The following is a 13,703-nucleotide window of genomic DNA, read 5'->3' on the forward strand; positions in this document are numbered from 1 at the left end:
AACGCAGACCAGTATTGAAGTGAACAGGACTTTGTTTTATTTAATTAATATTGAGTATTAATTAATGTTCACTTGGATTTTTTTCCTCAGCAAGGGAAATAATACTGTCATTTATAGTTGTATGGTAAAATGTATATTTTTATTTGTGTACATTGAAAATGACTACAAAATGTCATGCCAATGTGCTGTTTTAGCGTGTCTCGGTCTCCTTGAACATCTTTCTGGCGCATGCCACAAACATGAACCAATACACAGCGAATACTTGCACATAAGTTAAATGCATTATATAATTCACTTTGGAATAAATCATCATGATAAAAAAAAAAGTGACTTTACAGTTTGGAAAATACAGTAGGCTATAGCAAATTATTTTGCGGACCCTCTGGCACTTTGAGAACCGCAGGTCTACACAGAAAAAAGCCCCGTCTAGGCTCTGCTCTGGTATGAGTTGTGTCGAGGTATTCGGTAGTCTGTACTGTCTGTACTGTAATGGTCTCCTCACCGGCCTTCCCAAGAAGACCATTAGACAACTGCAGCTCATCCAGAACGCTGCTGCCAGGATTCTGACTAGAACCAGAAAATCTGAGCATATCACACCAGTCCTCAGGTCCTTACACTGGCTTCCAGTTACATTTAGGATTGATTTTAAAGTACTTTTACTCGTTTATAAGTCACTCAATGGCCTAGGACCTAAATATATTGCTGATATGCTCACTGAATATAAACCAAACAGACCACTCAGATCATTAGGATCGAGTCAGTTAGAAATACCAAGGGTTCACACAAAACAAGGGGAGTCTGCGTTTAGCTATTATGCGGCCCGCAGTTGGAACCAGCTTCCAGAAGAGATCAGATGTGCTAAAACATTAGCCACATTTAAATCAAGACTCAAAACTCATCTGTTTAACTGTGCATTTGTTGAATGAGCACTGTGCTATATGTCCGAACTGACTGCAATAAATTTTATGTATAATAATTTTCTTTAAATTTATTTTAAATCATTTTCTATATCATTTTAAAATTCCTTGTTTTTATTATTTTTATTTCTGTTTTTATTGATTTTAATGTCTATTTCACTTTCTTTTATGTAAAGCACTTTGAATTACCACTGTGTATGAAATGTGCTATATAAATAAACTTGCCTTGCCTTGCCTAGTCTGGTTGTTTGATGACAAAAATATGAAATGTAGTTTTAATTGAAAGATGAAATGTAGTAAACGCGTTAAAAATCCGTACAACTGCAGCAGCAGAGGACTATTATTCTCCTGTGCGGAATTGAGCGAGAACTGATGATGCCACTGCTTGATCTTCGGCTGACCAATCAGCAGAAAGGGGTTTTTCATTCCCACCCACATGTAGAAATCAAATATTAAAATTGTTTATTAATTTTTCTACCCCTGACTGAAAAACTAAAAATTAAGCTGAATTCTTGTTTTTCAATTAAATTTTTTTACTTTAAATGTTAAATAATTAACAAGTGAAAAAATGACACACGGATTTGAAAGCTGAACATTTTAATCATATTTGTTTTCGGTATCTAAACAAATTTTAAATATACACTACAGTTCAAAAGTTTGCCATCAATAGGGTTTTTAAAAAGAAATGAATACTTCTTAGCAATGATGCATTAAATTGATCCATAGCAACAGTAAATATTTTTTACAATTTTCTTTTCCAAATTTATTTGGTTTCAAAGAAATACTGATCTTTTGAACTTTCTATTCATCAAAGGGTCTTGTAAAAAAACAGACAGTTTTGACAAATTTTAAGCAGCACAACTATTTTCTACATTGATAAGAAATGTTTTTTAGCAGACAATCAGCATATTAGAATAATTTATGGGACACTGAAGACTGGAGTACAGGTCTTTTATAGAAAATCCACATGTATCTTATTTTTGTTCAACCCCAGAGCGAGCGGTTGTTCTGTTTTGAATGGTTTTCACATAAAAATAATTTGCTCTATGGATATTTTTGAAAGCCATTTTCTTTTGGAACCCTTCTGTTAAGTCTGGCTGTTCATCCAAACCCCCCACAGAACAAAGCACTGTGGGTACTTTTGTGCATTAGCTAATGTTTTTAGAAAGAAGGGCAATCATTCAAAACATTACAGTCCTGAATTCACCAGACGACTCTTAAAAATACATTTGTTTGACAATACAAAAATAACACTTTTGACCATTAAACCCGCAGATGGCTTGTGACTAATTCTCTCCCAGCATGCTTTGTGTTAGATTTAAAGAGGGATTTGAAACGATAATCTCACAAGGCTGTCCCAGTGTGTGAGGTACCGTGTAGCGCGGCAACACGCCATTGAGCTCAGATCGTCGGATCGAGTGTGCGTGATTTACGTGTAAGTGTTTGTGCTAGCTTGTTTCCTCTTCTGTCCCTCTTGAGTCTCACAGGTTTTGTACCAGCTGTCGGTGAGTGCCAGTCGTAGGTGTAATGATGGCAAAGAGGCGAGTGCTTTGAGGTTGTACAAACGATGTTGGCACCTGGGTAATGAGCTTCCCCCTGGGAACGTCTCATCTGCCAATCAGAGCACAGAAGAACATCTGTACATGACTTCTCGAGTTTTGTGTGTCTTTGTTGGTAGTGTATGACCTTGTTCTTTTACTAAAACAGCTGAGCCCAAAGCAGACTAAAGTGTCTCTTTAAAGTCGACATGAAATGGTGTTTGCAACCCTTTTTTACTTTTGTAATGAGATAAAAGTGGGGAAAAAAGCGGGTGTTTCGTGACAGAATAGAGCCAGATGGCTGGAATTGAAAGGTTGACGCATAAGGAGACTTAAAGTCCAATAGAAAGTTGTTGCAGATATTTTGGTGAAAGATTCAGAAGTCTAAAAGTTTCAAAATAACTGAATCAAATCAATCCTGTGGTTGGTGAAAAATGTTAGGTCCATTTTGAAAATTGCTGGAACCATATTATCTCCACCCGCTGTCGAATAGGGCACTCCAGACTCACCCACAAGTTTTTATCAATGGGTGAAGATCCTCCTTTATGACCCTTATGTCAGAGTTCATTATCTTTAAAGCATATTTTGATGGACTGTGATGTCTTGAACTTTCTTTACTTTTCAGCTGAATTTTATGAAAAGAATTTCAGTCAGACCAGCTTTTAAAGGGATGGTCCACTCAAAAATGAAAATTCTGTCATTAATTACTCACCCTCGTGTCGTTCCAGACCTGTAAGACCTTCACTCATCTACGGAAAACATATTAAGATAATTTTTGATGAAATCTGAGAGCTTTTTAACCCTGTATAGACAGCAACGTAACTACCAAGTTCAAGGCCCAGAAATGTAGCAAGGACATTTTTAAAATAGTCCATGTGACATCTGTGGTTCAAGCGTAATTTTATGTGGCTACGAGAGAACTTTTTTTTTACGCAAAAAAAACAAAAATAACGACTTTATTCAACAATTTCTTCTCTTCCATATCGGTCTTCGACGCGCATTCAAAGAGACAGTTTGCTCATTTTTTGGTGAACTATCCCCTTTAAAGTTTTTATTGAAGACAAACTTTTAAAAACATTTATAATTTTTTATTATATTGTTTATTTATTTATTACTACCTTTACAATTTTTTTTCTTGGTTCTCACCATAAATATAGCCATAATAGCTGGCATGGTGCTGAATTATAATCAATCACTCAATCAATCAATGAATTGAAATAACATGCACTGATGAATTGTACACAAAAAGACCAGAGAAGGGAGTTAAAAAAAAATGAAAAATGGGATCAGTTTTGATTTCCAGTTGAGTTTAAAATTTGAAAGATTAGAAATTGCTAATCCCTTTCCTAGTTTTTGCACTAGCTTACATACAGTTTGTTCTGTTCATCCAATCCACTTGTTGGAAGTTATATTTCGTAGAGCTTTAGCAAGTATTTTTGCTTTTCTACCTGCGTGGAGCTGATGTTTTAATCCTGGGTTTAATCCCTGAGGGTACGGCAGCCTCCAGACCCCCGACTCCTGGAGCATGACAAGGCCGGCGTTTAATCCCCACCCGCCTCACGAGCCTTGAGCGGTTCAGGATCCCTCTGTCGTTCGCCTCTCCAACACACAGAGCTGTGAGAGAGCCACGGCCCCGCGGCCATCCTGCCCCATTCCCAAGCGAGGAGTACGGTGGATCTGATAACTCAAATTGAAAATGCCTGCTGAGGAACTGCGATCCATTCAAGGCGAACTACCGAACCTACAGGGCTGTTAAGAAACTCCGCTGGACCTGTCAGTCAGGAATATAGACTATTCAGTGCAGATGAGAGGGGGGTGGATTGGGTGCACCACAAGATATTTGCTAATGCTGAGGTTCACTACATTCAATTGTTTGTTATTCAAAGCGAATGAAAGAATGAATGGACGAAGAAATGTCTGGGTCAAATTTCATACCAAAATCAAAACAAAAATATATTATATATGTGTGTATATATGAAGAGTTCAGATGCAAAAGTGCCATTTAAAATTCTTCTAAGATGAGCATTTTTATCAGGCTCCGATATTTATGTTTTGATATTTCACTTAAATGGCAATGAAAATAACTTATTCATTACCATTAAAGTGAAAATACTGAACCTACACATAGGAGCCTGTTAAAAATTACTTAGAGGCTTTTGCATCTGAACTCTTCATATAAAGAAAGCGACACACATGTCTCCCGGAAATCCTGTATAATTCAACCAATCCGACGACGACTTCGAAACTCCTGAAGTGTTTCCACTTTTGTGTGCCATATGCATCAGACGTTCAGCCAGTGGTCCATGGGCGTGACGTCTGAGGCCAGACGGACTCGTCTGAATATTTCAGAAACTGCTGATCTACAGAGAATTTCACGCACAACCACTAGGGTTTACAGAGAATGGTCCAAAAAACAAATATCCACTGAGCGGCAGTTCAGTGGGCGAAAATGTCTTCTTGATGCCACAGGTCAGAGGAGAATGGCCAGACTGGGTCGAGTTGATAGGAAGGCAACAGTAACTCAAATAACTACTTGTTATAAAAGAGACATGTAGAAGAGCATCTCTGAAAGCACAAGATGTCAAACCTTGTCACAGATGGGCTTCAGCAGCCGAAGACCTCACTGGGTGCTAGGGGTTGAATGACTTCAGTTTTTAAATTCGACATTTATGTATTGAAATTCAAGTCGACGTCGATTAGTCACTGATGACTTCATTAATGAACAAATAAGCTTGAACCTGCCCACATGGCTATTGCTCATAGAACAGCGTATTTTGATCAGTTCTTTTGTCTTTGGGTCGTTATATTTCTCACAGATTTCTGCTCGTTCTAAATCAGATGCAGTTAAAGTAGCACTGTTAAGATTACATTTACAGTATGTGAATGCAGAGAGCGATTGCGAGTGTGAATTAATTCTACCTGGCAGCGTCTTTCTACTAATAGTGAAGCTGAGGAATTGAGTTACTAAGAAATATATGCTAGAACTTTTCAGTTTCTAAGCTATATTATTGAGAAGTCATAGAACAGTGTTGACAATACATTTCCACGTTACTGATTGATTCTGTGTGCACACGCTAAAATGCAGCAGCGCATTAGATTAGAACAGCGAATAATTTACCTGTGCAATAAGCTGTTTAAAACATGCATTCTCCTGTTCAATTTCGAGCATCCAGATGGTACAATCACATGTCTTGTGGAGCGCTTTAGGAATATGCATTTATTTGTAATTTTAACTGTCTGGAAACGGAGCGTAAATGTGGACTTCGAAGATTTCTCATCCTGTTGCGCCCTTTATAGGACCAGTGACTAGTCGACCTCAAGCTTAAAGTGTCATGGCAGAGAATTAAAGTCGACTAGTTGGTGCAACCCCCTACTTGGTGCCACTTCTGTCAGCTAAAAACAGGAAACTGAAGCTACAGTTTGTACAGGATCACTGAAATTGACAATAGAAGATTGGGAAAAGGTTGCCTGGTCTAATGGCTCTAAATTTCTGCTGTGGCATTCGGATGGTAGGGTCAGATTTTGGCATAAACAACATGAAAGCATGGATCCATCCTACCTTGTATCAACGTTTTAGGCTGCTGCTGGAGGTGTAATGGTATTTTCTTGGCCCACTTTGTACCAATTAAGCATTGTTTAAACACCTACCTGAATATTGTTTATCACTGATTAATTCTGGAATGCTTCTGCTGCATGTGGCTCATGGACATGTAACAGTTAATCACGTTGTGGCTTTGTTTTAAATCTCATTTAATATATGAGGTGAAATGGATAACCAGCCACAATCGCTGAGCTGCAAGAGCTGTTCTTGAATTCCTCAGTTTATTTTTGTGTTCTACCAAAAAAAAAAAAATAGCATACAGTTTCGTAACAGTAAATAGTGACACAGTTTTTATTTTTAGGTGAACTATCTCTTTAAGAGAATGAAGCAAAGGAAAAGAAGAGTAAGAAATGCATCTGGTCAGCGTCATGGTTGGTCTCCATTCCCAGTAAACCTCCCTACTCTATGGCAGCCAATTATATAGCCTTAGCCAAGCATTTGTTGTTGTTTTTTTTTTCTTTTGCGATGGATTTTGTTTGCGGTCTCTCAGAGGAGAGGCCCTCATTAGAGGAGCTGTTGGCTGGAAGGGTGGGTGGAAGTGTGGGATGACTAAACTGTGGGTCATGAGTCTTGTTTTAGCACAGCCACAGTACAGTACATGTTCATAAGTCTTGTGCAATCCAAATAAAAGTAAAAACCAGCAGGGTTTTTTCCCCCACAATAAATATTTTTTCACACGTTCTAGAGGTTTCTGGTTTGAATTTTGATGATAATTATCTTGTGGCATTCTCTTCTCACCATGCTGTCCTCGCTTCATTTATTCAGATGAATGAAGAACTTTATTTGACCACGATGAGTCATCGTCATCATGGGTAATTTATGTACTACTTGCAGTTGCTTTGCTTTGAGAGTTTTGCATAGAATTTTAGAGTTTATCTTAACATTTTCTTCTGTATTTGGGGGTGATGTGGCCTAGTAAGATCTGAAAGGTTCCATCCCAAGAAAGAAAGTTTGTGAAAGAATGTACATAGTGAAAATACTGCTTTGTAACCATGGTTTCAGTATCTTTTTATTGCCGTACAGAGGTTTTAATGTAGACTTGTTTTTAGTTCCCATTATTCTCAGTGGTGATTGGCCTTACCAAAATGGAAAAAAAACATTTTCATAAATTTCATAAATTAACCACTATAATCTACAATGCTAGGGCTGTCAGTTTAACCCTGTATTTTGTAAGACTTATATTAACATTAATATTAAGATAACATAAACTTCTTTAAATAAATAAATGCGAAAAATTTAGCTTTGATCTTAGGAATAAATTACATTTTAAAATATACTCAAATAGAAAGCAGTTATTTTAAATAGTAAAAATATTTCACAGTATTACTGGTTTTGCTGTATTTTGAATCAAATAAATGCAGGCTTGGTGAGAAGAGAATTCTTTAAAAAACATAAATCTTACTGTTCAAAAACTTTTGACTGGTAGTGTGTGTATACGTTTTGTATTTAGTTAGTTATTTACCTTTCCTAATTTTTTGCTTGTTTCTTACCATGCATATTAAATAATATTATTAAATTACAAATAATAAGTAATATTTCATGAATATTATTTTATATGTCAGTAATACTAACATTGAGCTTCTATTACCAAATATTGATAAATGCAATTAGTAAGATTAGTTGATTTGCATATCATGCAATGAAGTCAAGTAAACAATGGTCTTCATTTGACATTACTTGTACAAACACACACACACACACATTAATATATGAGTAGGAGCGGCTAATGGAGAATTCCAGTTGTATCGAAAGTTGGATTAAAGTGCAGATGTGTGATTTTTCTGCACTGTTGCTTTGTGATCTCCTGCCTTGAGGACATGTCAGACAGCTCCTGCACCCAACAACCCCTCACCTTGTCACACCAGAGTAACATCTCCTCTCAACACCTGTCTCCACACAGCGGGCCGAAGGTTACAGAAGCGCGCGTGACTGTTGAGCTCCACTTGCTGATTGACTAGAGGCGAGAGAAGTGACTCCTCAGCACTTCAGAGACCGTTACCCGGAGAGAGGTGCAGAACTCTGGCCCGCCGGTCTAGCAAACGCAGACCCCAGCCACTAGAGTAATTATCAGCTTTGTCAGATCCCTCCGAGCACTTCTTTCCTCTTCTCTCTCTTTCTCTTTCTCTTTATCTTTTTCTTCCTCCCATCCTCCTCTTGCCCTGTCAAGTTTAAGTGCGGCCCATCGCTACGAAAAAACGCTGGCCCTACAGGTGAGATTGGACAGGAGGTTGGAGGGATGCGGCCGAGGAGGAGAGGAAGCCAATTGAAAAGCTGTCAGAGTGCAAGCGAGCCCCTGGAAGGAGAGTCGACGAGATAAGACGAGGTTCTCATCTGCCAGCTGAGCTCGAGCGAGGTCAAGGCAACAGCGCTCTAATCTAGTTAATTTTAGACTCTCGGTTCGGAAAACATGTCGAGCCGAACTCTGAGCTGATAAAGCCTCGTCACCTACATGTTATATCAAAGTTTGATTTTGTGTTTTGTGTTCTCCTCTAGCTATTATTTGTTTATCTCGCTTTTTCAAGCATTCAGACGGTAATCCGAGTTGGAGTCGCGGCTCGCAGAGATTTCCGTAGTGCGGTAATTCCAAAGTCTTGTTTTCTCTTATCAACGAGAGCTGATTGGAAATAATTAATGAGCGAGCGGAAGCTAAACCTCAGCGCTGTCTTTGGTATCTACCAATTTTCAGCTAGCGCGGCTCCTTAGCATCAGAATAATGAGCTTGTCTCTTCAAGTTACGAGCACATGCTCCTACTCACAGAATGTGTTTTAAGGTAATTTAATCTTTTGTAGTTGCTTTTTTCTTTGCATTTCATTTCCATATTTTTGAATTGCGCTTTGTGCGTTTCCGCCTCGGAAAGGTTTCTGAAGTCGCGCTTTGTTCTGTAGCACTCTGCTCCGTTAAGGAGATTACAAATAATAGACGGAATTCTGGTAATTAACATTTAATCTTTAAGCGCGGTGTTATTTATTTACAGATGTGAAATGAGGAAATGAACGTCCCTTAAACAGGCATGGCTTGTGCTCTTCAAAGCAGAGCAGTTCGTAAGCAGCTCAGCTAATATTTTTATTAAAGACCTCACCTTCAGTTTGGTTCAATTCAGTTCAGCCCGGGTTTGAGCAAGCCAATTTTCTGCTTCAGACTGTTTTAATAAACCCCTCTGCTCTATCAGAAGCCTTTGCCGTTCCTGATGAAGGCAGTTTATTTTAAATTAAAGGAGAGTTTCTTATCTGCCGGAGCAAAGAATGTGACTACAGTAGTCGTTCTTCCTTTCACGGGGTAATTAAAAAAAAAACGGTTTTGGCGGCTGATAAAAATACAGGATCTGATACGTGGTGGCCCTCTAACGTGTGCAGATGTGCTATTGATGGAAGTTTATTTTCTTCGCCCTTCTCCTTTCGGCCACGTCTGGTTTTCCCAAATGACGATAAGACGTACAACCCTGCTTGAAAAGGGATCAACGGATTGGCGTATGAACTCTGCGTCAGAATGATGGCAATCCTTGATGATTTAATTGAACTTGCAAGTGAAACCTTATCCTGCTTAATTGAAAGGCGATTTAAAGGCTCAATCTGGCTGTCAATCGATCGTCTGAAAGCCGCAGTTGCCGTGAAGCTGGAGGTGGATGCGTGGATTCACTTTGCTTAATCAGTCCAGTGATATTCGACATGACACCTGACTAGCCAAGCTTTCCTCAGCTTGATGGCCAAAGTAATTAGCTTGAATGGATAAGTTGCACTATGAAGCCCTGTTTTGTTGGTTTAGGATATGTTTTGAACAAAGATGCAGTACTTTTCCACAAACATTATCCATTTTATCAGTCAAGCCATCAGTAGTCAATACATTTTTGTAGTGTAACGGCTAAGTAGCCCACTCTTTTTAAGTTTATATTTAATGGTATTGCTTTAGATTGTTTACATTGAATGCACCGCATTATTAGAGCTATCTGACCTACTGTGTGAATAACTTGATGGGGTAATAAAAATAATGAAAATGAATGCTAATTATTATAATTTTTTTTAAATTGTTTTAGATTATGCTTTTTAGTAAATCTTTACTTTAACAAATTATTTAATTTTAATTTTTTACAATAATTTTATTTTATTTCACCACATATAGTCTGATTCAGTAATTGTAATAATCAGTTCTACAATAGCTGTTTGGTTGTGCATTATTAGTTTGAGAACTAGCTAGTCAATCTTTTGTTAACTTGACAACCAGATTGATTAGCTAGAAGGATAAATCTCTTTATTAAACCTTTTGTGGTTGCTGTTTAATTTTATTAGTTTAAAATACATTTTGATTGGCACATACATTATCCAAACCAAAACTTGTATTTAAAAAAAATAACAGTAGCTTCCAAATTGACTCTGAGGATGATTAGCATGATTTGGTATATTGCTCTATAAACACTCAATTTTGGCTTTTAGTACAAATTTCTTGCACAGATCTCAGCGCATTCATTATGTGAGTCAATAAGCATCTTTTTTTTTTTTTTTTTTAAGTCTACCAGGGGATGGGATGGGTTGGGGTGGGTTCTAAATTTGTACAGCTGCTTTTATTTTATACTACTGTTCCCAGAATAAAACTCAAAAAACAGTAAAAAAAACAAAAAACCCGTCATTTCAACAATGGCCGTTTGGATTTCGCGTTATTAGTTTGAGTGAAGGTATTTGTCTGAAGTGAGGATGAATGACAGGTTGTTTGCGGCTCTTTTTTGCCTGCAGGGTCTACTGTACAGATGTATCGAGGAGTTTGTTGGGTCTGTTCACCCCCTCCACCGCCTTCCCGCTCGCCGGGTTATTTATCATAGTTGTTCTAGTCACTGCCACTCCTGACACTGGTGTTATTAATGAATATCTACTCTGCCGGTAATTCAGTTTAACCTGTCTCCCCGTATTCATTCATTCTACTAAACCATCCACAGGAAGAGTGGAATTGAGGGAGGGGTGGGAAAGAGAGAGAGGGAGGGAGGAAAGGAAATTAGTGAGTCATGCGACTATATTTTACAGCTGAGTCTGTTTTTTTGGTTGCGCTTCATATAAAATATTTACTGTCACTGCATGCTGGATGTGTACAACAATATCCCCCTGCTTTTGCAGTTAGATGAAGTTAGATAAACACTTATGCTTGCATGGTTCCCTCTCACTGACCTTTGACCTTTTTCACAGGCCACGTAACGTGGAGCCGGTGTGTTCGAACCTGCAAGCTCAGATCCTGAACTGCTATAGAGAGAACCGTGCGCAGACACTTCAGTGCTCCGATCTGGCCAAAGAGTACATGCAGTGCATCAATGCAGCTAAGAAGGTAAGAAACCATAAGATTAAGGGCAACCGTTTTTGTTTAGAAGCATTTGTGACCTCAGTTAAACTCTTAGGGGCGCAGTCAAAGTTCGCTTATGTACTTTAATGTTAAAATGTCAGTTCAACATACTTGTCAAATATAGGCATTGAAAAACTGATTTAAAAATGAGTAAATATATAAAAAAATCTTATAATATGAAATACTAATATAAAGAAATATAAATATAGCACTAACGTGCTTTATAATTACTTTAGTTAAAAAATGTAATCTAGTTATATGAAAAGGTAATAAATTGTTTATTGAAATTTGAATATATATTAATGTTCAAATGTTCATGATATTCACAATTATTTGAATCCATTTTAACCATTTTATCCTTTTTGATTTATTAAGTATTATATAGTGCTTGTCAATTTTTAGCTGAACTTAAAATTAATATAAAAAATATAATGTAAATATACTAGTAAAATAAATCCAATAAGGATGCATTTTAAAAATACCGTATAATAACTTTGCTTAACATCAAATTTTAATATGAATGTTCATAATTATTTGAATGCATTGTAACTTGTTTTGTTAAGTATTATAATATTTGGTTCTGTTCATTTCATCAAATTACTATTATGCGTTAACAAAATAAACTATTGAGAATTTGTGTGCTCTAATGTTAAAACAGAATTTGAATATTATTAATGAATATTAATTACGTTTTATACAGTAACAAAAAAAAGCTTTCGTTGCTAGTAGGTGTTCCTGAAGCCCAATTGGTTAGAGCATGGCTAGAAACACCAAGATCATGGATTTAATTCATTGGGGACACAAAAACTGATTAAATTTATCCCTTGAATGCATTGCAAGTCGCTTTGGATAAATGCGTCTGCCAAATGCATAAATAAAAATGTAAATGGCCATTGGAATCCACATTGATGCACATTTGCATAGACTTGATCTCTCGCCAATGGTCTGTAGCTCATGTCGCCTCAAACCTCGTTGAAAGTGAGTCACTTTCTATTTATTTTATTGTTCTAAATCGCTGTCAGTGTGAACGCCTCCTATATTTCAGAAAGAGAGGCTGGAAAATTTTAATTGCTACTGACACAGTAACATTGATTAACATAAAATGTGGACTTAAAGGTACAGTTCAACAAAATTTGGAATCATTTACTATCATGTTGTTCCAAACCGGCATGGTTTCTTCCTTCTGTGGAACACAAAATAAGATATTTTGAAAAATATTATCATTGTTTTTTAATGGAACTCAATGTTGATTGGACCAGAATGTTCTTTAAAGTATATAAATTTTCCCATCCTTCATTTGTGTGTTCTACAATAGAATAAAACCATACAAGTTTGGAATAAAGACATCAGGGTGAGTCGATGTCATGGGTGAACTATCCTGTTAAAAATAAAAACCTGGGTTCCAGTCGCTGGTCTTTTCTCAGACTTTTACGATCGCTGTAGGTAAAGGTGTCCTTTTCAAGGTGTTAATTTTCCAGGAGTTTTACTTTTTAATGTTCAGTTGTAGCCAGGCAACAGCAGAATAATGGCTCCACTCCATCACACCCCCAGTCGCAAGGAGAGAGAGGAGGAGTGTGTGTGGATGGCTTGCTTGCTCACTAGTACACACTGCACTCAGGGAGTGTGTGATAGTCACTGCTATGGCAACGGCTCCCAGTACCAGGATGTGGATCTGGCGTGCCGCGTGCTGATGCCGGCAGGTTATCACTCTCTCACTTCCTCATTCCCCTCACCTCCACTCATCCGTGCTGTATTGTAACTGTTGAATGCAAGTGTTGACTGTTGATTTGAACTCTGTTTAATTGCTATTACTTAGCAGCATTGGTATTCAATACGAGTTGAAAACGTCCTTGATATTTGGCCAGTTTTTTTAGTTTTTTTCTAGTCTTGAGTCTTTCTAAATTGAGAATGTTGATTAAAAGGGTTTTCAGTGCAGTTTGATCAAGCAATTTTGTGTGTGCAGTTTCATGCTGCGTCTTTGTCCAACTTTTCACATAAGCAGGGAATAGCTGTTGCTACAAAAGCAGGAGGTGGTAAACACAAAACCCAGATCAATGGTATTTGTTTGGCTAATCGAACATTGTTCTCTATGTGCACAAAGCCTCGGGATATTTGTTCACTTTGTGAGCCAGAGGCAAGAGTGTACGGTATGTCTATATCTGCTGGAAAGAGAGTGGCTTTTAATGTGGCTTTCCCTTTTTAAAAAATTGGGTGAACATTGAATCAAAATTGACCATAAAAGAGTGTGAGGTTATGAAATTAAAGTGAGCTATTGACCAAAATTGGACATTTATTTCCTCACCTTCATGTTCCAAACCTGTTATCTG

General features: G+C 37.5%; 1 protein-coding gene across 1 annotated transcript in view; it reads left to right on the forward strand.

The window, feature by feature from the left end:
• LOC306860472 (MICOS complex subunit mic25a-like) overlaps positions 1-13,703 on the forward strand; it is an 80,514-nt gene that overhangs the window by 40,641 nt on the left and 26,170 nt on the right. The window contains exon 8 of the mRNA XM_079402206.1: positions 11,226-11,361. Within this exon, the coding sequence (XP_079258332.1) occupies positions 11,226-11,361 (136 nt within the window). The remainder of the gene's footprint in view (positions 1-11,225; positions 11,362-13,703) is intronic.

Source organism: Barbus barbus, assembly GCF_936440315.1.
Source record: "Barbus barbus genome assembly, chromosome: 41".
In the NCBI taxonomy this organism is placed as follows: domain Eukaryota; kingdom Metazoa; phylum Chordata; class Actinopteri; order Cypriniformes; family Cyprinidae; genus Barbus; species Barbus barbus.